This window comes from Cervus elaphus, chromosome 16 (genome assembly GCF_910594005.1).
Source record: "Cervus elaphus chromosome 16, mCerEla1.1, whole genome shotgun sequence".
Classification (NCBI taxonomy): Eukaryota; Metazoa; Chordata; class Mammalia; order Artiodactyla; family Cervidae; genus Cervus; species Cervus elaphus.
This window is the reverse complement of record NC_057830.1, coordinates 6,953,222-6,977,786: the sequence shown is the minus strand read 5'-3', so window position 1 is coordinate 6,977,786 and position 24,565 is coordinate 6,953,222. Positions and strand designations below refer to the sequence as shown.

Sequence of the window (24,565 nt, the reverse complement as noted above, 5' to 3'; positions counted from 1 at the left end):
TCTTAAGGGCAGGATCTGGGTCCTGTTTGTCTTAGTACCTCAAACCCAGAAATTAGCACTCAAACATTTGTTGGAAGTCAGAGGGATAAGATAAGATGGGGGAGGGGCATTATACCCATTTTCTCTAGGAAGTAGTAAAACAGAACTCACATGTTTGAAATACTTAGTCTGTCCAGGTTTAGATCTCAGTATCTCAACACCATGACTTTGAAGTAGGTTATCCGACCTGCCTAAACCACATTTTCTTTTAGCTGAAGAAATGGTAACCATACTCGCACATGGCTGTTCTGCACATGGCTAAATGTGGTAAGTGTATAGAGTCATTGCTAGGAAGAGAACTCCCTGAATGGTAGATACCAGCGTATGTCCGTGAAGCCTGCCTAGAGAAGACACTTAAAGATTGTACAGAGGATGGGAGTCACGTACAGGCTATTGCTTGTGCACCACTACCATACACCTCCGTGTGTTCACAACTTCTCTATTCAGTTGTGGAAACCACATGGAAAGTCATCTGTGCCAGTACAGTGGGACCTGAGTCTCCCTGGCATTTTCCGTGGCAGAACATGAATCTATCTGGCTGTGCAGAGCCAGGGCACTGGATCCAGAAGCTTCATTGGCACCTCAAGAATTTTTCTTTTTTCCAGAGAACATCTTAACAAATATCGGTTTAATCTACTTGCCTGCAATGGCAAGCCACCCCACCCCCCAACACACACCTGTCTCACCAGGCTTCTCAGTCTTGCTTCTGAGGGCCTTGTAGTGACTGGGAATGGCAAGAGGCTCCTCAGAGGTGGGAAAAGGAGGCTGAAAGCAGAGAGGGGCATGGATGGGAGAATGAGCTGGGGACAGCCTGCTGGTGGACGTTCTCAGGGGCCAGCCACCGTTGGCAAACTGGGCGGCTGCCCAGAAGCCTCAGCCATCTGTGAGAGCCCCAGAGAGAAGCACGGGCTTCTTGGGCCTCTTGCTATTGGGTTGTGTGTGTGTGCAGTCACTGCTCAGTCGTGTCTGACTCTTCACGACCCCATGGACTGTAGCCCGCCAGGCTCTTCTGTCCATGGGATTTCCTAAGCAAGAATACTGGAGCAGCTTGCCATTTTCTCTTCCAGGGGATCCTCCCAACCTGGGGATTGAACCTGCGTCGCCTGCATCTCCTGTACTGGCAGGCAGATTCTTTACCACTGGGCCACCTGGGAAGGAAAAAAAAGACCCTACCAGATATTGTGCTGGGTGCATTACAACTGCTATCATACTCACACCTCATAATAACCCCATGAGAACAGGCTGACATTTACCCCATTTTGCTGATGGGGACACTGACATCAAATTACTCATCCAAGGGCACTAGCTGGTGAATGGTGGCAGATTCAGATTCAAACAATCGGGCTTAGACCACAGCCCCAGAACACTGGAGAGTTAACCTTTATGCAACTGTTGAGCTAAGCTTTTCCTCAGGTTGTGTCAAGACAATGGATACTACAGCAAGAGCGTGACTCGGTGAAGGCCTGCGGCCTGGGTTCAGGAAAGCGTACACACAATAGCAATTTTGAATAGAGCCTGGAAATGCTATACGATGAATGTTTGTGTTCTCCCCAAATTCATATGTCGGAAACTAATCTCCATATGCTGGTGTTTAAAGGTGGGACCTTTAAGAGATGATTAGGCCATGAGGGTGGTGCCCTCACAAATGGGATTTGTGCTCTTTTGAGAGATCCCAGAGACATCCCTCTCCCCTTCCACCACATGAGGACACGCCAAGAAGACGGCTGCCTGTGAACTCACCAGCTCTCACCAGACACCAAATCTGCTGATGCCTTGACCTTGGATTTTCCAGCTTCCAGAACTGTGAAAAACAAATTTGTATTGTTTATAAGTCACCTAGTCTATGGTGCTCTGTTATACAATAACTAAGACAGGTAAGTACTCAGTGAATCATAACTATTCCTTTTCTTTTCATCCTCCTTTTAAGATGTTTATTCTCCTCTGAATATACTACCCTTGGAAGGAGAAGAGTCATCAACACTGTAGTGGGAATATATCCGTCTAAATTCCACCTATGTGTCCTAAGTCACTTCAGTCATGTCTGACTCTTTGTGACAGTCATGTCTGACTCTTTGTGACCCCATGAACTGTAGCCCGCCAGGCTCCTCTGTCCATGGGGATTCTCCAGGCAAGAATACTGGAGTGGGTTGCCATGCCCTCCTCCAGGAGACCTTCCCGACCCAGGGATCAAACCTGTGTCTCTTATGTCTCCTGCTTTGACAGGAAGGTTCTTTTCCAGTAGCACAACCTGGGAAGCCATAAATTCCATCTATATACTTGCAGAAATGTAAATCCAATAATAGGAAAACTTCTTAAAAGAGCACCTTGGAGCTTAAATTGTTGGAGGTTGAACAGATCTTTAGGCACCAGAGTCATTTGGGAGAATCTCCTTCTGCTCTGTTTCCCCATGTGGATTATTAGGATCCTAGAGGGGAAAAACAACTCAGCATGTAGGTTTTTTGGGGGGTGGGGGAGGGATTATGGATATCATCAGCACTCATTAAAATTAAGAAGGAAGCTTATTTTCAACTGCTTTTATTTTACTGATCTTCAGTAATTCCCCCTCTGAATTCCCAGTGTATTCTTCACTCTTTAACAGGTATCATGTCTGCATTATGAAATGACTGACCTGCATCCCATTTCCTCCAGTAAGCCAGCATCTCTGAGCTACTGCCAGGAGCTTAAGGACTTATAAAGCCTCTTTGTACTCATTACCCTCCCCTGTACGCAACACAATGGAAGTAGACAATTGCCACTTAAAAAGGAGACTTAGTGGTGGAAGGTTTCCCTCATTACCTCTGGATCCAGTCTGCCATCACTTCTGGAAAATGACAGTAGACAGTCACCCTCTGCAACGCCTTGTCCAGTCCGACCATGCTGGCGCTGAAACGGTTTTTCTTACAGGGCGTGGTGACTCCTCTGCTAATGTTCTGCAGTGGTGCTCAGTTACTTGAAACACAGTCAGACCTTCTGTCCACGGCTTCCAATGCCCTGCCCAGCTCCCAGCCTTACCTCTTGCTTCTTCCTGTTTTGATCTCTGTTCCCAACGACAGTGCTTTCAGCCTCTGAATGACTTTGCTGTTGTTCAGTCGCTCAGCTGTATCCTGCTCTTTGGACTGCGGCACGCCAGGCTTCCCTGTCCTTCACCATCTCCCAGAGTTTGCTCAAACTCCTGTCCATTGACTGACTTACCTTTCCTCTTATCTCTGGGCTATTGTTCCTGGTGCCCCACCTGCCTGGCGCTAATCCCCTCCCCCTCCCCCATCTTTTGGATATCGGCATCACTTTTTCAAGAAAGCGTTTTGGAACCCCTTTCGTTTGTCTCGTGACCCGGAAATGAGTTAGAAGAATCTCCATTCCTCCCCTACCACAGCCCGAAATAACTGGCTGCTTCTCTGTAATTTCCATTGGACTGTATGCTCCCTGATGACAGGGAGAATCTGTTCTTTAGCTGATTGCCCAGTGCCTGGTATATAGTAGAGAATCAATAAATACCTGTTGAGTGAATAAACAGAGGTCCCCCATCAGTAAGAAACACAACCCAAGCAGAGAGAGAGAGAGACAATAGGAATTTTTAATGCATGGGAAGTCCTGCAGGGACTCTGGGCAGACCCACCGGGAGCAGGAAGAGGCAGGGGTCCTGCCAACCCAAACATGTCTGGAAAATGAAAGTCCTAAAGACCCAAGCTTCCTCACTGCCAATGATCCTCGGGGCCTCCTTCCTGATGCTGAAGGGGGTCCAACTAGCTCTCCACAGGGCTCCTCCTGGGGTCCACAGCAGGAAGGAAGCCGGGGGGTGGGTGGCAGGAGGAAGGAAGAAGAGGAAAGGCCGCTGGGTCTCCAACTGAAAGCTCCTGCCTCGGGACTCACTGCCATCCGTAAGAAAAAGTTTAAAAAGGAGAGACTTTGATAGAGTCAAATGATACCTTAGAAAAAATAAAAGCTGGGGGCAAATGAAGAATTCCAGTGGTGACAAAGTTCTCCGTTGGCTATCCACAAGAGAGTCTGCTTTGGCCTTGCTGGCAAGCCTCCTCCGTGCGGCCCATCCTCAGCCGAGCTCCACCCCCCCGCCAGGCCCCGGATCCGCGAGAGCACCGCTCGCGCTCCCCCGGAGAGTCTCTGCGCTCGCGGAGGGCGGCGCCCGCCCTCACCGGCCCTTGGCCTCCCCGTACGTGTTCCGGGCCATGGACACCATCTTCTCCTCGCACGTGACTTTGGTGTCCTTGAGGACGCTGTACCACACCATGCCCGCGGGCCGGACCTCCTCGCTGCGGCAGAAGAGGTAGGGCACGGTGTCCACGCGGCTCTGGATGTAGGCGCTTCGCAGGAGGCTGGAACAGTGGCTGCTCACCCTCTCCAGCCGCCGGAGGATCAGGTGGGCCTTCCTGGAAGACAGGAGGGGACGGCGATGAAGCTGGAGAAGCCCAGGTCAGAGGGGCAGGACTTCGAGGTGGGCAGTAAAGGTCAGCGGATGGATGAGGGCTTCTTGTCCCAACAGTTTTCTAGCCGTAAGTGTGATATTATGAACGCTTGCTCAAAAATCACTTTGGAATTTGTCTTCATTTGTGCCATGTGCAAAAAGTGAAAGAGAGGACAATTGTATGGATACCAGGAGAGGAGGAGGGGTAGGATGGATTGAGAGATAGGGATTGACATGTATATACTATGGGCTTCCCTGCTGGCTCAGCTGGTCAAGAATCTGCCTGCAATGTGGGAGACCTTGGTTCAATCCCTGCATTGGGAAGATCCCTTGGAGAAGGGAATAGCTACCCACTCCAGTATTCTGGCCTGGAGAATTCCATGTACTGTATAGTCCATGGGGTCACAAAGAGTCGGACACGACTGAGCGACTTTTTCAGTTTCATGAATAAAATAGGTAACTTATGAGAACCTACTGTATAGCATAGGGAATACTACTCATTGCTCTGTGGTGAACTAAATGGGAAGGAAATCCAAGAAATAAGGGATATATGCTTATACGTGTGGTTGATATGCTTATATCATTTTGCCATAAAGCAGAAACTAATACAACATTGTAAAGAAACTATAATAAAAAATAATAATAATAAAAGAGGTGTAAGTTCTGGCCTAACATATTCACTTCTAAAACATAAAACTTATAAGCCTTAGAACTCTAGCCAAGTGATAATTATTATAATGATGATAAATGACAAAAAGAACAATAACTAAAATAAATTAACACCACATGCTAGATGCTGGGTAAGCAATGTATACACACTTTTTTTTTTTTTTTTGCATTTATTTTTATTAGTTGGAGGCTAATTACTTTACAATATTGTAGTGGTTTTTGTCATACATTGACATGAATCAGCCATGGATTTACATGTGTTCCCCATCCTGATCCCCCCTCCCACCTCCCTCCCCATCCCATCCCTCTGGGTCTTCCCAGTGCACCAGCCCTGAGCACTTGTCTCATGCATCCAACCTGGGTGTATACACACTTTAAAATCTGTATTTAACCTTCACGACAACCCTGAAAATACTATCCTTTCCCCTTAGATTCAGTGGGTATGGAGCCCAAGTTTCAGAGAGATGACACCCCTTGACCATGCTGAAACATCAAGCTGACCACTGACGTGGTCACCCACTAGGTCTGAACAGTCACCCGGTCCCTCTGCCTACTGTCTTACTGCTCTTCCCTCAGACTCTTTTCTCAGAGTCAGAAAAAAAAGCTTGCCTTCTGGGCTTCTCCTTCACGAAAGCCTTTATTTCTATATCCCCAAAGCAGATGCCTCTCATTCTCCTTGTCTCTAAAACAGTGATAGTAGTTAGCCTTACCTTCAGAAACTGGTTGTGAGATTAACTAAGAGAGATGCCCAAAGGCTGGCCTCGAGTACGCCCTCAGGAAAGGGCGAGAACTGGTGATGATGTCTCAGGATCAAGGTCATGCCGGACACTAGTCCTAGCAAGGATCGCCTTGGACTGTGGTGATCATCATTAGGAACTTATCTAGCGCTCTTCATGCAGCACCAGAGAGAGGTTCCTCAGAGATCTGGTGGCTGCAGAGGAAATTAAGGCAAGCGTCTCTGAGATCACCTAGTCCGAGGTTTCTCAACAGGGTACTGACGACATGTGGGCGGGTCATTCTTTGCTGGAGGGGCAGCATCCCCACACCTCTGCCTGTAAGATACCTGCTCCCACAGTCCAAGGCATGACAATACAACTGCGTCCAGACATTACCAAATATCCTCTGCGGAGCAAAATCACTCCATTTGAGGGCCTCCCTGGTGGTCCAGTGGTTAGGAATCCACCTTGCCGTGTGGAGGGGACACGGTTTTGGTCCCTGGTCCTGGAAGATCCCACGCGCCACGGGGCAACTAAGCCTGCACACCGCAACGTTGAAGCCTGCGTGCCCTATCGCCCGAGCTCCACAAGGAGAGAAGCCATCGCAGCAAGAAGCCCCAGCCCCGCAGCTAGAGAGTAGCTCCCACTCACAACTAGAGGAAGCCCGTGTGCAACAATGACCCAGCATGGCAGAAATAAGTCAAGATTTTTAAAAAATCACCACATTTGAGGACCAACAACATGGTCTCATGAAAGGCGGGGAAATGGAGGCTTTGAGAGGGTCACACCAGAAGTCAGCTTTGCCGTCCGGGTGTCCGGCTCCACGTGGGATCCACTTTCTGCTACATCTCCGCATCCTCAAGATGCCTGGAGGTCCTGAGGGGCCAGAGGCGAGGCCCTCTCCTGCTGTCCTCTGCATGCCCCTTGGAGACCCCCAGGAGGGAGGCATTTTATGACAGCAGACCCCACAAATGGGAGACTGTGTCAGGCACCTGCGTGGCGGCTGCAAAAGGGCCGGGCTTATGTGTGTAGGTCTTGTGGGCACGATTTATGAGGTGCCTTTCAAAAAGTCCTCTTTGTATAGCTCACCACTTGGGTGGAATATTTCCTGAGGTGCCAAGAATTCATAGCTTCATAATCACACTCGCCCCACAGGGCTCTCTCACCTCGGGCAGGCGCCTCCCTGGGGTGGGGGGGCGGGGACCAGAGGAGCTTATTCCCAGGCCTCCTCATTTCAGCGTTTGCTCTGCTCCTTGTGTCCTGGAGAACTTGACTTAACATCTCCAAACCCGCTTCTTCCTTTGACGAGCGGGGTGGGGGTGAAGTTAAAGGAGGCAGAGCCATTGCTTGCTCCTTTGCTGAGCATTTGTTACATGGCAGAGCTCCCACTTCAGTAGGAAAGATACACAAGTGGAAAACTGCAAGGCAGGTGGCCAGAGCAACCGTAAGTGGAGACACGGGAGCTGTGGGGAACAGAGGACAGTACAGCGGGGGGACTGGGAAATCCGAGAAGACTTCCTGGAAAGGGGGGAACTTGTGCTGGGCCTCCATGATGAGCAGGGTTTGGGCAAAGAAGAGGGAAAGGCATAATCGGAAAGCCAGGGGAAGGCACAGAGAGAAGGGGTTTAGAGATGGAAGACGGTGTGCAAGTGGGCTCACAGGGGGAAACTGGAGAAGTGGCAGGAACCAGGCCACTGGAGCTTAGAAGCTGGGGCACGGGTTGTATAGAGTAATGGTGCACCGCATAGGCTCAAGAGCCTGACTGCTGAGGTTCGCATCCTGCCCCAGACACTTACTAGCTCTGTGCTATTGAGGACGTTATTTCACCAACTGTGCCTCAGTTTCCTTACCCACAAATGGGAATAATAACTAGGTCTACCACAAAGTAGGCAGTAGTGAAAGTTACTCAGTCTGACTCTTGCAAACCCATGGACTGTAGCCTGCCAGGCTCCTCTCTCCAGGGGATTCTCCAGGCAAGAAAGAATATACTGGGGTGGGTTGCCATTTCCTTCTCCAGGGGATCTTCCCGACCCAGGAATTGAACCCAAGTCTCCTGCATTGCAGGCAGTTTTTTCACTGACTGAGCCATGAGGGAGGTCTACCACAAAGGCTGTTTTAAAAATGAAAAAAGAAATCAATGAATTTATAATCAGCCCTCCACAGGGGTAAGTGGGGAGTTACGGAAGACTTCCAAGCAGCAGTTTTAAGAGACAAACTGCTTAAAAACATTTCTGGCTGCGTTGAGGAGAATCAACCTGGGGGAGGGCAAGACCAGCAGAAAGAAACCAGGAAGAGACATGCCCAGGTGTTACGCGTTTCTTGTCACTGTACTTAGGGATGCAGGCCTGTCTCTTTTCCTACTTTTAAAAAGCTACTTATTCTGTTTCCTTATTCATAAAATGGGGATCACATTTGCCCACATTATAGAGTTGAAGCAAAAATTAAATAAGTTAATATGTGCAAAACTCTTAGTAGAAAAAGCATCATTAGTGCCATCACCACCACCACCATGATTTGTGTACTGGTTCAAGCTTTGAGCACTTCTATAAGTCATTGCCAGGAGACAGATAGAAATAGTAACAGCTTCTAATCCAGAAGCAGAGTTCCAGGTTTGAGAATATGCTCGGAGCTATGGGAATATATAACGTGGACATTCAATTATTAATTTGGGGACTCAGACAAATCTTCCCAGGGGGCATAACATCTGAGCTAGTTGTTCAAAGGTAACACACATTTTTCAGGTAGATGGGAAGACAGAGGAAGTTGCTCACTGGTTTAAAGAGAGCATAAACCATCGGGTTTTTTTGAAATGGTTAGTGCAAAGAATGGGTGGGAGACGAGTTAGTTTGGTAGAGAGCAGACCATCCAGACTCTTCTGAGCCGTGGTAAAGTATTCTATTTTGAGGGCAATGGAGAGTCATCGTCTGATCTGCATGTGTGCAAGCATGCTCAGTCATGTCTGACTATTTGTGACCTCAGTGACTGCAGTCCACCAGGCTCCCCTGTCCATGAGATTCTCCAGGCAAGAATACTGGATTGGGTTACCATTTCCTTCTCCAGGGAACCTTCCTGATCCAGGGATTTAACCCATGTCTCCTGTGTCTCCTGCATTAGCAGGTCGATTCTTTACCACTAAGGCACCTGTAAAGCCCCTATTGTCTGATCTACACAGCCACAAAGTCACAAATACAAAATGAGATTGGAAGACAAGTCCTCTAAGATGTCCAAATGCTTTGTCTCCAAGGGCCCAGCCATTCCCATAGAAAGAATCTTGGAACTCAACTGGACAAGCCTTTGCATAGATGGAAACTAAAGATTGAAATGAGAGAACAATTTGCCTAAAGGACCACCTTAAGTTAATAACAAAAGCAAAACTAGAATCAGCGCTCTGAGTGTCTAGAGCTGAGATGACATTTTTGGTTTTGAAGTCCCAGATTCAAATCCTAGTTCTATCACTTAGCTACTTGGATCATGAGCAAGCTCTTCAATGCCACTAACTCCCAGTTACTGCATCAGTAAAGTGAGAACAGCAGTATTTCTGGAAGATGAGAGGACCTGGGTGATTTGCTTAGTTCTCAGCAATGTTAGCCAAGATATTTTGCAGTAGAAAGGACATAGGCTCCAGAGTGTGTTAGGGCAAGCCACTTCTTCTCTATGAGCCTCAGTTTCCTCATTTGTAAACTGGGGATAGAGATACTTATTTTGTAGGACTGCTGTTCAGCTGCAGTGAAACTACTGCTATAAGCGTCCAACAAGGAATATGCACATAACGGGACCCAAACCAATGTTAGTTCGCTTAACTGCCTCCTGCTCTTGCTTCACCGTACACGATGCTTCAACACCTTGATGTGCAGTGAGACAAAGGCCGGAGAATCCACAAGGTGAAGCCATGAAGACAAGGGTTGGAGGTGTTCAGAGGCTGGAGAAGGGTGCGGGGTGAGAGACCGGAGGTGAGACTGCAGGGTAGTACATTGCAAGCAATGGAGATTCATCAGTCAAAGGCCAGGCCTGCCCCCAAGCTTTGCCTGGGAGGGGGGAAAGCACAGGTCAGAGTGACCACTTTTCGCAAATACCAGAAATGAAGTCCTCCTCTCCTTGGAGACAGGACACAGGCCCGGCAGGATGGGAAGCCAGAGGGGAAGGAGGGACAGTGCACGTTAATCTGTCACTGTACCAGCAGGCGAGACTGAGCCAGGGATGGCTTGTGAAAGAGTCAGCGGCGGGGCTGGGACGCCGCTTCTCCGGGAACTGCAGGAGCTTAAGTGACTACTCTCTTCCCAGCACCATTACCCACTTCGCTGTTGACACAGTTATTGGACAGAGATCTAATTCTAAGGAGGCCACGGGATGGAGCAAAAGAGGAGAGACAGCAAGGGAACATTTCCGTTGGCCTCTCTCCCTAATCTCTGTCTCCTTGAGCTAAGCCTAAGTCTCTGTGATAGCTGACCTCAAGCTTAATGAGAGTCAAGGGCATGGCGCAGTTGCAAACACCATGGCTGGAACACCACCTCTGGAAGTAGAGAGGGCAGATTCAGGGAAATAAGGACTTCCATTCGAGCTGCCCCTGTCAGGCCACATCTGGAGAATCCCGCTCGCTTCTGGTAAGAGTGACATGTGCAAACTGCAGCCAGATCATGATGCCGAAGGTTGTTTCAAAAGCAAGTCTGCTGCAGAACTGCTGCAAGTAAGAATCAAGTGTGTCCCTGAAGGGGGTGGGCATTTAGGAAAATAGTTATGATGTTCTAATAAATGAAAACAAGAGGGGAGAACCCTGAGGATCAGGGATGACAATGACGACAGGCGACCAAGGACCCACCAGGTGCCAGAAACCTAGGTAACACCTTCAGGGACACAGGAGCACAGGGTCTACAGAAGTAATTGGGCAACTGGGCAAAATGTTTATACATATTTGTTTATAATAAAAAAAAGTAAGAGATCTAGTTGTTCTTTAACAGAGGGCTAAATTAACGTGTGATAAATTCATATCATTGAAGGAACCTTTAAAAGGCCAACATATGTACATATGTATCCATAGGAAAAGACTTGTGCTATTAAGTGTAAATAGGCAGAAAACAGAGCAAAACGGATGTATTTGATCTACATAGCAGAGTGGACAGAAATGGAACTATGTGGTCTATAGATGTCAACATATCCTTAAGTCTGAACCAGTTTCCTTATTCATGAGCACATCCATGTCACATCCACATCGATCTCTGGAGAAGTATGTGCACACTGTTAACAATTTTCTCTCTGGGTAGAGACTAGGAGTCCAGGGAATAACATTTCAGTTTGCAATTAAACACACACACACACACATATATATATATACACCTGTCTCATTTACACATTACAGAATGAACAAGAATTACTTTTAAGACAAAATACAATAAAAGGCGTTTCCATTTTGAAAACATGCAACATACACACATTTTAAAGCTGGTATGATGAATGTGTGCAATGAAGCCATGGTTTTATGGCTTCCCAGTGGTTCACTGGGGTTACTTTCAGAATATCCACATCAAGTTTAGCCTCAGACCACCCCCATTAAACAGAAAATCAGAAGCTCGGGTACTGCCGTGTAAATATATTTCCTCAACACCAGGTTTGAAATACGATTTGTAAGGTGACTAGCAAAAATATTTACATTTGGCTTTGTGTCCTCCTTGTTCTCTCATAAGAAACCATGAGGCCTTCCAAGAACTCATTTCTAAACTGATGGTAAGAATGACTAAATCTCAACAAACCCAAAAGTATTTCAGTTTGGAACTGATGGAAATTTCAACAACCTCAGATATGCAGATGATACCACCCTAATGGCAGAAAACGAAGAGGAACTAAAGAGCCTCTTGATGAAGGTGAAAGAAGAGAGTGAAAAAGCTGGCTTAAAATTCAACATTCAGAAAACTAAGATCATGGCATCTGGTCCTATTACTTCATGGGAAATAGATGGGGAAAAAATGGCAACAGTGGCAGATTTTATTTTCTTGGGCTCCAAAATCACTGCAGACAGTGACTGCAGACATGAAATTCAAAGACACTTGCCGTTTCGAAGAAAAGCTATGACAAAGCTATATTAAAAAGCAGAGACATCACTTTGCCGACAAAGGTCCATATAGTCAAAGCTATGGTTTTTCCGTAGTCATGTATGGATGTGATAGTTGGACCATAAAGAAGGCTGAGCGCCGAAGAATTGATGCCTTCGAACTGTGGTGCTGGAGAAGACGCTTGCGAGTCCCTGGCACAGAAAGGAGACCAAACCAGTCAATCTTAAAGAAAATCAACCTTGAGTATTCATTGGAAGGACTGATGCTGAAGCTGAAGCTCCAATACTTTGGCCACCTGATGTGAAGAGCCGACTCATTAGAAAAGACCCTGATGCTGGGAAAGATTGAGGGCAGGATACGGGGGTGACAGAGGATGAGATGGTTGGATGGCATTACTGACTCAATGGACATGAGTTTGAGCAAACTCTGGGAGATAGTGAAGGACAAGGAAGACTGGTGTGCTGCCGTCCATGGGGTCACAAGGAATCAGACACAATTTAGCAACTGAATAACAACGAGATAATTATGTACATCGCTATATTATTAGTGGGGGGATGTTCTGTGGGACATTGGTTCAAACTCGTAGTGTCTTGCTCATATTTATCTAAGACATTGTCAGTTTTAAGATATGTTATTGATTTAATAACAGCCTTTCAAGAAATGAAGAAAGAATGCAACATAATGTGCACATTGATTGTGCACAATCCATCTTGATTTCTGAAATGTCAAAATATGCAGGGAAAAAATGAAAATGCATCTGAAATGATAGGAGTATGGTTCTAGGAGGCTAAGTTTGCTCTTGTTTCCAACATCCTAGAAATTCCAAGAGAGTGAATCCACGATATCTAAGGAAAGAGCTAACATAATCTTGGACCGAAGAATGTATACTGACATCCCAGGCTTGAATATTTTCACGAAGAACAAAGCAATGACAATTCATAGCATGTTCTAATCCTTTTCAGATGGGAAAAGTTTCTTGTCTGGTTATGTTGAGAAACAGCCTAGAATGAATCAAGCCTGGAATGATCTCTGTTATCTATTAGCAATGTCCGCCATGGAAACAACAGGGGCTGATAACAGAAATACAGTATTTCTACCATAAATGAGATGAAAAGACAACCCTCAGAATGGAAGAAAATAATTGCAAATGAAGCAAGTGACAACAGATTAATCTCTAAAATACACAAGCAGCTCATACAGCTCAATGTCAGAAAGATAAACAACCCAATTGAAAAATGGGTAGAAGACCTATACAGACAATTCTTTGAAGAAGACATACAGATGGCCAATAAACACATGAAAAGAGCTCAACATCGTTCATTAGACAAATGCAAATCAAACCTATAATCAGAATGGCCATCATCAAAAAATCTACAAACAATAAATGCTGGAGAAGATGGGGAGAAAAGGAAAAACTTTGGCACAGCTTGTGGGAATGTAAATTGATATAGCCACTCTGGAGAGCAGTATGGATTTTTTTTTTAAAAAACTAGGAATAAAACTACCATATGACCCAGCAATCCCACTACTGTGCATATACCCTGAGAAAACCATAATTCAAAAAGACACATGTACCCCACTGTTCATTGCAGCACTATTTACCCCAGCCAGGCCGTGGAAGGCAATTTAGATGTCCCTTCTCAGATGAGTGGATAAAGAAGCTATGGTACATAGACACAATGGAAGACTACTCAGCCATAAAAACGAATGGAGTTGAGTCAGTTCTAGTGAGGTGGACAAACCCAGAGCCTATTATGCAGAGTGAAGTCCATCAGAGAGAGAAAAACAAATACATATATTAACACATATAGATGGAATCTAGAAAAACGGTACTGATGAAAGTATTCGCAGGGCAGGAATAGAGACACAGACATAGAGAACAGGCTTGTGGACACAGTGGAGGAAGGGGAGGGTGGGACAAATTCAGAGCAGCACTAAAGAACATGCATTACCATTCAAAATAAATAACTTGTGAGAAGCTGCTGTTCCCTAACACAGGGAACTCAACCGAGCGCTCTGGGACAGCCCAGAGGGGTGGGGTAGGAGGGGTTCAAGAAGGCGGGGACATATGTATTCTTATGATTGAGTCACACGGCAGAAATTTCTGTATGGCAGAAATCAATGCAACATTGTAAAGCAATTATCCTCTAACCAGAAGAATATATACACATATATAACTGAGTCAAAAAAAAAAAAAAGAAAAAGAAAGAAAAGAAAGATATTTTGGAAAAATGCAGCAAATATTTTCAAATTAATTAATGTAAAAGTGATTTGTAAAATGTAAATAAAGCATTACATGATATAAAGAAAAACAGAAATATCTAGACATACATTTACTCTATTCACTCATTTACTCAATTTCACTGAAACAAAATCTCTTCAAGTGCTGACTCTCTTCTCCCTCCTCATAGACATAACCTGAGAGGATTGAGAAGCTCAGGAGTGGTCAAGGGTATTTGACTGGAGCAAATTCTGATCCCTGACCACCTGTAAGTAAAGGTTTTCAGGTCTCCTAATAGGAACCGCATGGCTGGGACAGCTGGGTGTCAGCAGGTCTTCTCTGAGCAGTTGTTTGCAAGAACCTGTGGTTGCCATGGGAACCAAGCTCCAGAGGACATTGGCCTGATGGACTTAGGTAGCAGCAAGAGTCACCCTTTTGTCACTAAACTTTATGGGGGTACCCGACCAAAGATCCATGGAGACGCAGAGAACATTTGGGGGCTTGGTGGTTAGAGGCCAACGGAATCCTAACAGAGCTCATCTCAGGATACTAGGGTGCTCCTGGGAAAAACTCTTACTGTCCTAGCCATCCTAGGTTCCTGAGGAGCTTGCCATGCTGGGCTAGAGGTGAAAGGACACTTCTGCTGCGTCTCTTCTCTGGTTTCTGTGACCTTCAGGGCTGGCTGGTTCCCTGTCTTTGCAGCCAGAAGGGACCTTAGAGTCCAGCCCTTTTATGTTGCAAGTGAGGCTCCGAAGGGAGAGGCAACTTGTCCGAGGTTGCACAGCAAGCGGGTGACGAAGCTACAACAGAAACCCAAGGCAGGGCCTTATTCTTTCTCCTTCACACGTGGATGTTCTGCAGACTTCCAGCCTTTGAGAGGCATGGTACATCTACCCACATGGATCCTCTGTTTAGAACACTGACCCAGCTTTTGGAAGAAAAATGACTCATGAGTAGGGCTCATAAAGAGCCATTATGATATGACTTCTGCTTCGGTCTTCCCTTCTCCTCCTCACCCTGAACTCTCCACTCCCCTGAGATTTGTCCTTCCTGACTGAAGCATATTCTCTTACCTTCCTCTCTCACCCGTGGGGCTTCCCTGATGCCTCTGTGGTAAAGAATCTGCCTGCAATGCAGGAGATGAGGGTTCGATCCCTGGCTCAGGAAAGTCCCCTGGAGGAGGAGAAGGCAACCCACTCCAGTATTCTTGCCTGGAGAATCCCATGCATAGAGGAACCTGACAGGCTATAGTCCACAGGGTCACAAGAGTCGGACACAACTAAGTGACTAAACCACCACCACCACAAAATATACAACCAATATAAGATACTAAAACTAGTAGCTGCAACACAGAAAATTAAAACCTGAGGCTGTGATAGAGTAGAAATTTTAGAGGATTCCCTGAGGAGGTAGCATTCTAGCTAAGAGCTGGGGCTCTTTGTAAGCTTTATTTAGAAAACAGATTTTTCACTGCTTTAAAAAGAAAGAAAAGAAAGAAAGGACTACTGCCCTTTTACAGATGAAGAGACTCAGGCCCAGAGAGGCCCAGAGCCCAAGGCTGCACGGGGAGTTTATCAGCAGTGCCAGGATGGATCAGGATGCAGCTGTCTTGATTCCTGCTCATGCCAGTGTGGGGCATCAGAGAAACCTCGGATTCCCTCCAGAGACTAGAAAGACCAAAGGAGGAGGAGGCTGGGTGGCACAGGTCGGGGGCTGGCAGCCAGTGGCTGGTGACCAGCTGGCTGGAGGTGAGCAGGTTATCACTGTCCATGACGGAGTGGGTTGTTCTGCCTCTTTGACTGACCAGAAAGGCCTTCTAGAAGACTGATGTCCTGGAGGGTCTTAAGGGATCCCAGAAGATGATAAAGACAAAGTCGGGAGTGAAGCTCTGGTTTAGCTTCCACCCAGATTCCCTGAAGCCTGTGGGAAAAAGCCCAATAAAGGCAGAACGCCTTTCCCCGTGCCTGGGCAAGATGGCAGCCGAGATGACTCACGCTGCAGCTTTCATCTGAGGCCCTGTGCTCCGGTCTGTCTGCTCTCCTTTCGCTTTTATCTGAAGGAGAGGGAGACAGTTACAAACCCAGGATCCAACAGAACAGATAAGGTCTGCCCCAGGGAAAGACCCCTTTCATCCCTCCACCAAGCCTTGAATTCTTCGAAGGTTACCGCACGTGTTGCAGGGGCTCAGGGTGAAAGCTCGGGGCGGCAGCAGACCCCACAGCGAGCTCTGTGTGCCTCCGTGCAGCTCACTTAACCCCGTGGGGGCCTCCAATTCCTTTCCATTCATAAAATGGGGAGGATACCCTATTTTGTCTGTTTTACAGGGTAATTTTAAAGCTATTTAAAGCATAACACGCTGCCCACTAAGTGTTTCAGGAAGCCATGCAATTCTCTCCAGTACCACTGACACGATCCTGGCCTGGAGCACTGGATTTAGTATCACAACAACCTCTGGGGCCTCCCTGCCTCCCTCTGGTCAGGATTCCTCTAGTCCAGGCTGCCAGCGGCTGTCAGAGGGATCCTTTTCCCTTGAAGATCTGATAACATCTCCCCCTGTGAAAAACACTTGAAAAGCTTCCCATTACCCTAGAGAGATAATCCAAACTCTTTAACCCTACTTAAAGGGCATTCGGAACTGGCCTCTGCTGACCTCCCCTGTCTTATCTCTTCCCACTCCTGCTGTCACACACTTTGCACAGAAATTCTTTCAGTTCCTCCACACACAGTGTTTACCAAAGTGTGGAAGGGGTTCCCCTGGGGCAGGAGAAAGGATTTTAGGTGGTACTCAGGAAGATCACAGGTCCAGCATTAAACAACAATGAATCACAACCGGGAAAAGCATTTAGATTCCCTTTTTCAATCCCTTGCCCTCCTCCAGATTACTTTCAGAAGGAAAGGTTTAATTCCGGACTGTGTTTTAAAGTACTTCTCTAACACTCACTAATCTTCCCTTTTAGAAGGAAAGCCTCAGGCTCTGAGAGGCTTAAGTGGCATTGTTTTCTGGCATTTTGTTTTTCTTCCATTGAACTGAAGGCTTAAGTTTAGTTTTTATTAAGGGGAGACAGTGCTCGGCTTCCCTTCACACAGTGATACAGTGCTTCCTTTTCAAACATACTTGCTAATACGTGGGCCTAAGGACAAAATAGAAAATAAAGTGCAGATAGTATGGAACTAGGGTAAAAATCATGAAGTGAAAGTGTTAGTCGCTCAGTCATGTCCGACTCTTGGCAACCCTTTGGACTGCAGCCCGCCAGGCTTCTCTGTCCATGGAATTCTCCAGGAAAGAATACTGGAATGGGCTGCCATCCCTTCTCCAGGGGATCTTCCCCAAACCCAGGTAGTGAACCCGGGTCTCCCGCATGGCGGGCAGATTCTTTACCATCTGAGCCACTAGGGAAGCCCACAAAAATCATAAAGGTGGAGGCAAATGATAAATTCAAAATTAACGAGGTTTTAACCCCTGCTCTATGTAGCATTATACCTCTGAACATTTCACAGGCTACTCCTTTGGCCCCAGACCCTCCGGTCGTTGTCTTCTTCCATGTGCCTGACCCCAACTTACCCTGTAGGCCTAACAGTCTCAGTTCTTGAAGGGCCTTCACTGGGCTACCCAGGCTGGGTGTCTGTGCCTCACCTCCCCAGAGGGCTCCTCTCTGTCCTTTTGACCCTTATTATTCCTATTCTATTTTTTTTAATTGGACGAAAATTGCTTTACAATGTTGTATTGGTTTCTGCCATACAACAACACGAATCAGTCATAATTATACATACATATATATGTGTGTGTGTATATATATATACCTCCTCTCCTTCTTGAGTCTCTTCTCCTTGCTTCCCATTCAACTCCTCTAGGTCGTCACAGAGCGCGAGGCTGGACTCCCCGTGTTATGCAGCAGCTATCTATTTTACGCATGATAGCGTATATATGTCAGTGCTCCTTTTTCACTGTGTCCCATCCTCTCCTTCCCCAGCTGTGTACACAGGTCTTTTCTCTATGTCTGCATCTCCATTCCTTCCCTGCAAATAGGCTCATCAGTACTATTTGTCTAGATTCCATATATATGCGTTAATATACGGTATTTGTTTTTTCTATTCTTTGCCACTGCTTAATTATGTGGAACAGCGAGCTACACATAGGTAGGGGCTGCTTCTGCCTTTTTAACAGTACATGATCAGCCTAAAAAGGGGGCGGTTAAGTCTGTGTTGAATAAATGAATGGACATCACTGTTCGGTGCAGGATATGAGACACAGCCCCCCACTGCAGATACTACTTCAGGAAGCTTCAGAAGATAGTGACTATGTGTCAGTTATGGGTGATTCCTCTATAGCACCTACCACTGTGGCTGGCATAGTCACTGCTGGTGACAAAAAAAAAAAAAAAAAAAAATCACACCTTAATACATGTTGAATTTATGAATGCATTTAGTCATGGTCACTAATGAACTTTATTCTTAAAAAAAAAAAAAAAAAAAAAGACGGCTCGGATTTCTTATGAAAGAGAAGGGAAAGTCCTAGATTAGGGTCCATGACTCTGCCACCTGCTCTTCTATGATGTTGGTTAGGACATATCTCCTCAAGGAAGCTACGTTTCCCATTTCTAAAACTGAAAGCAGAAGGTAAGGGGGCTGACTGAAAGAACACTGAAGTCTCTCTCTTATCTGAGATTCCAGAAGTCCAAGAAGCTAAACTTCCAAGATTCTTTCATTCTCCCCACCGGCTTCCCACCTTGAGTCCTGACATGACTTGGGTGACTGCCACCTTTATTTATTTCATAAAGCCCATCATTAGCCTATGGAGAAAAGGCTCCAATAAAGTCAGATGGGAACAGGGAGAATTTACTGCTGCACTTACACTCACGCACCCACGTACCTGGGCCCCAGCTCATCCTCGCTCCTCCAGACAAAATCGCCGAACTTCTCATAGTGAGAGTTGTAGTGGTGCTGGACTCGAAACAGCATGGAGGCCGAGACTTCCATCAGCGTGTTGTAGGCAGTCTGCTGCTCCTTGCCGCTTGTATACCCATTGTACAGATTGTAGATCTTGTCGGCTATCTCTGGGGGGCGGAGGAAGTATGTGGGCACAGATCACCAGACGGTAGGAAATAGGGACGATGGAGGCATACCTTACAACTAGGAAGGCGTATTCAAGCAGGAGTTCACCTGTGTGGTCTTTTGGGGCAAGTCAACCTTAATTCCATCCTGAATATGGCATTGACCAGTTGTATTCCATTTTCTTATCTATCAGTTGGAGATAATAATCCACACGCTGGAGGAGCATGGGAGGGCTAAATTAAAAGGCGGATATGAAGCACTTGACAGGGGGTCTGGAACAAAGTTAGTGCTTATAATTGCACTGGTTAACATAAGGTCCGTGCCTATGATTTAACAGAAAATTCCAAACAAGTGCAGAGGCTTCTAGTAAGTGTCTTGAGCTCATCTCAATGGTCTACTTCTATCTCCTCTCTGTAATAGTTCCAACATATTTTTGTAATCAGGTCTAACAACTCTTCATTCAAAAATCTTTCAAAGAAAAATCTAGACTCTTCTGCTTGCCATTCATGGCAATGGCTACTCTTTCAGTTATTCCTGCTAACTGATGTAACTAAAATTCATTATGGGCTGCTCTCCTGAATAGAAGGCACATCCTTTCATCTTTTAAGACTCTGAACAAAATTTATGTATGCCCCATGTCACTGCTTAACAACAATTGCCTTCAGGAGACCTTGAGGGACTTGGGTTAAGGATGGGAGGAGCATTTACTTTCTAGGGTTTTCTACTCTGATATTTTTTTTTTTTTAACCATGTTCATGTGTCCTTTTAAAATAAAAATAACAACAACAAAATTACCAGGAATCCATCTCAAATCCCCTCCCTTTTAATAAGACTCAGTATCTCAGTGTCTCATCTTATCTAGTACGTAGCCTGATCATCTGAAGAAATGTCTCTCTCTGCCCCGCTAGAATGGAAACTCCTGAAAGATGGAGAGCACGTCTGTTCTACACTGCTTGTACCAGGGCTCTTAGAAAATATTTGCTCACCTTGAACTGAAGCACCACCAGGACTCATGAGCTACCATGACAACTTTGTTGAAATTGTATCTACACGTGGTCTAAGAACTAAGTACATGGTAGATCTGATTTATTGGTTCTTTTTTTTTTTTTTCATGTGTTTTGTCTAATGTTTACAATTTCATGGACCAGGAACACGCATGCTGATTCTGACGGATAGTTACTGACTGCAGCTCTTTGCTGAGAATTCTGAGGCCACCCCTGGGCCAGATGGGAAGGTGTGCTGTGATCAGCTAATGATGTCTGCCATGATCAGCTAATGATGTCTGCCAGCGGTACAGCAAAGTCTAGTGGTCTAGTGGTCCTCCATGCGCCACGTATTTGCCAGCTCTAGGGCACACTAAAGTGGAAGGGATTGGTTTCTAAAAGCCTAGGCCAAGAGGCAGAACACAGTCATACAGTTCTGACTCTCCACCATTCCTTTCCTCAAAGCCAAAACACATATTCTATAAAAGAGGAGCAAGTCTGTCCACTGGCAAAGATATTGCTGGCCAATCTCAATTTCCTTCCTGGCTTTGATTCATTTAGCTCCATGCTCTTCCTCCAGTCCTTTGACTTTCCTCTCCCTGTGTGTGTGTGAGGCAGAAAAGGAGTGGTGGACAGCGACTGGAGGGTGCAGAATTTACAGACTGAAAACACAGGAAGGACCCTGAAAGTGAAGAAATGGGGGTGGGGGGTCACCTACCTTCAGCCTTGTTGTCATCCACCAGGGGACAGGCGGTCCTCAGGGTCACTGTGCTGAGCTCGGAGTGCCTCCCTCGTGTATCCACCGCGTAGAGAGTGAACCTGTGGCACAACAAGAAAACCGAGCACAAGGCTGTGACTTCAGAGCAAAAGGCCCTGGAAGCTGCAAGGAGGAACCCAAAAATCATAGCACAGGAGTGATAGTTGAAAGAACTCAGGAATGATCAGGCTGCAGAAGAAATGATTTGGAAAGAAAAAAAAAAAGATAGTCACTAAGTGTATATCAAAAACCAACTGATTGCTGGGCATTTGGCACTCCATCTCTTCATTTACTGGAGAAGGAAATGGCAACCCACTCCAGTATTCTTGCCTGTAAAATCCCATGGATGGAGGAGCCTGGTAGGCTACAGTCCATGGGGTCACAAAGAGTCGGACATAATTGAGTGACTTCACTTTCTTTCTTTCTTTCTTCATTTACAAGCAGCAAGGCTAGAAGGCAGGGGTCATTATCACTTGTATTTCACCAATGAGAAAACAGATTTATTTGTGTATTTTTGAGTGGTCTCACACTTATTAGGGGGCAGAGCAGTCTGAGTCAAGTCCAGGCATGACTTGGAAGTAAACCCTGATGCTATCTGCTATCACTCTGTATACTCATTCAGATATTCTTTCATTCATTCATTTAACAAACACTAGCTGAGCATTAACTACGTGCCAGGGATTACTTTAGGAGCTAAGATTACAAAGATGAGCAAGAGAGTCAAGGTCCCTGCTTGCATAAAGCTAAACAAAAGTGAAAAATTAGACAATGGTGCATATGAGAAAGAATATAACAGGATCACGCAGCAAAGCCTGAAGTGAGGAGGGGTGTGGGTGCTTTAGACAGGTGTGTCCTGAAAGGCCTTCTTGTTGAGAGGTTTGAACTGGGACCTGGAAATGAGAAGGAACTAGCTTATGGGAGGAAGATCTGGGGGAAAGAGTATTCCAGGCAGAAAGACCAGTAAGTGCAAAGTTCCTGAGGAGAGAATGATCCAGACTGTTGAAGGAATAGAGAGCTGGTGTGGCTGTAGCAAAGAGATATGATGGGGACCTAGTGGGCCACGACAGGAAGTCTGGGAGTTAGTCCAGGTACAAGGCATGTCCTCAACTTTCAGTGCTGGCACTAGCAGCTCCATGATGTACGAGGAGGGTGAGGCAGGCAGTCTGTGTGGTATTAGAGGGAGAGAACTGGTAAACCACAGACATGGTGGAGTCGGGTCCACTCCAGGACATGGGATTCTTTCCAGAGGAGACATTGGCCTCTGGCCTACTCTGGGAAGGCTCTCTGACGCTTCACACCTCCAGATCTCCAAGTTCTGAAATTAAATAAAGCCAAAAGAGTGGATAAACTTTCAAGAAGAGATCATCCTTGGAGGCCAGTGACAATCTAAACAGAAGTGAGAAGGGCTAAGCATCTGAGTGGCCTATCTTTGCTGTGCCACCCTCCTTCACCAGCCTTCATGGGTAGGAGCAGGAGTGTGGAGTGGCAACAGGGGCTCCCTGGGTCAAGCACAAGAAACTACAGTCCCAGGGGTCTGATTTCCTTTCCTCCTTCTCCAAAACCTCAACTTACCTCGTGCTATGTGTGTGCTAAGTTGCTTCAGTCATGTCTGACTCTGCAACCCCAAGGACTATAGCCCACCAGGCTCCTCTGTCCATGGGATTCTCCAGGCAAGAATACTGGAGTGGGTTGCCATGCCCTCCTCCAGGGCATCTTCCCAACCCAGGGACTGAACCTGCATCTTTTAGGTCTCCTGCATTGGCAGGAGGGCTCTAGCGCCACCAATGGACGTAACACTACAATTGCCAAGTACAGAATGGTGAACCCTGATTGACTGCACATATTAGGTAGTTAATATACATGAGTTAGTTCTCCAGATTAACTATGTGCAAAGTTCTTAACATGTGGCAAGCACGGACCTATGCAGTTTCATCTGTATTGTTGCAATTAATTCCCCCAGATGATACTAAAAGATAGTTACTATTATTCACTTTATGTTATACATGAGGCTCAGAGAGAGAAAGCAACTTGCCCAGAACCATATAGTAATTACTGGGACTGGAAATTAAGTCGAGGTGTGTCTGACTCCAAAGCCCACGTGTTGATCCATTATCAGCTACTGTCTTCTGCTAAAGGTCTGTGGATGTCACCTCTGTACAAATACAACTCCGTTAGGTACACTTGCCAAATTCCAACTATGTTGAAACGGTGCCATTTCGCATGTTTTTCTAATCTTATGAAAACCTGAGAAAATAATCACCCACATTATCTTCATCTTTCAGAAGAGGAAACTGAAGATGAAAAAGTTAGGCAATTTGTCCAAAAGCAGAGTCAGACAATGAGAGAACCATTGTCTGGACACTGGTTTGTCTCACTCTGAAACCTGCACACGCTGTGCTCTCAGCTCTGCTTTGCGGCTGCAGATCCACACGACGGGCTCAGACGGTCAGGACTTGGGAACTTCACAGCCCCTCTCGGCTTTAACACCTCATGACTTGATAACCCAAAGGTGCTTTTTATAAAAGACACAATACATCAGAACTTCTTGGTACAAGGAGCACAGTAAGCAGAAGCCAGTATCTTTCTGGAGAAAAGACTGCTTGTCTTTTCTTGTGTGTTAAAATCTCCTTCTTAATAATAACGCATTTTCTCTTTTGAAGAGCAGTGAAAGGTACTCAAGCCATCCCAAGAATGTGTGTCTAATTTATTCCTTGATATTGATTCTGAGTTTCACTGTAATTCAGATAGTACAATAACATCATCCCGAGTTTTCTGGGAAGCTGACGTTTTTGGTGCACGTGGGGATTCATCATTCCGTCATGCTGGTTTGTGTTTAAGATGCCATGAGTGGAGCTGACAGCAAGGCTCAGAACTGTACATGCTCCACATCCTTTGCTGCTCTGAGTCACTGCCACTAGGCCCATGACAGACCCACAGAGACACCTCCTAGCCCTGGAGGAATGTCAGCGCTAACCTATCCTACCAGGCTGCTGCCATGGCGACCGAGGTGAGGGGTCCAGCAGGGGACAGGTCACCCAGAGCCCAGAAGCAGCCTTGTAGCCCAGTCACCATCTATTCAAACCTCGGCTGTGAGGTTCACTAGATGTGTGACCTTGGTCTAGTTGATTACCCTCTCTGAGCCTTTGTCTCAAATGTAAAACAAAGGAAACCAGTTCCTCCTCGCAGAATTGCTGGTCCACGCGCAGGAACCCTCGTTCAGTGCCTGAGCGTCATGTGAGGCATGGCTGCTGTCTGGTGAGTGCTCACCAGTGCTAATCCTCTACATGCGTATTCCAGTTAATCTTTGAAATATATCACTCGGGTGGGAGTGTCTGCATTTTATCGATAAGGATGCTGGTCCCAAAGAGGTCAAGTCATTGATTTATTTTTACATATTAACTAAGCAGCAGTGAGGCCTGTCTGAATTCAAAGATGATGTTCTTCAGTTCAGCTCAGTCGCTCAGTCGTGTCTGACTCTTTGCGACCCCATGAACCGCAGCATGCCAGGCCTCCCTGTCCATCACCAACTCCTGGAGTTTACCTAAACTCATGTCCATCGAGTTGGTGATGCCATCCAACCGTCTCATCCTCTGTCGTCCCCTTCTCCTCCTGCCTTCAATCTTTCCCAACATCAGGGTGTTTTCAAATGAGTCATACTATCTTG

General features: G+C 46.2%; 1 protein-coding gene across 3 annotated transcripts in view; it reads right to left on the bottom strand.

Annotated features, from left to right (window-relative positions):
- Positions 1-3,593: 3,593 nt before the first annotated feature.
- The window catches only part of ASTN2 (astrotactin 2), a 993,079-nt gene continuing 972,107 nt past the window's right edge, over positions 3,594-24,565 (bottom strand). For all 3 annotated transcript variants that reach the window (XM_043927598.1, XM_043927599.1, XM_043927600.1), the window contains 3 exons: positions 20,863-20,963; positions 18,980-19,163; positions 3,594-4,424 (listed from right to left, as the gene is read on the bottom strand). In XM_043927598.1, coding sequence (XP_043783533.1) covers positions 4,187-4,424; positions 18,980-19,163; positions 20,863-20,963 — 523 coding nt within the window. In that variant the 3' untranslated portion in view covers positions 3,594-4,186. The remainder of the gene's footprint in view (positions 4,425-18,979; positions 19,164-20,862; positions 20,964-24,565) is intronic.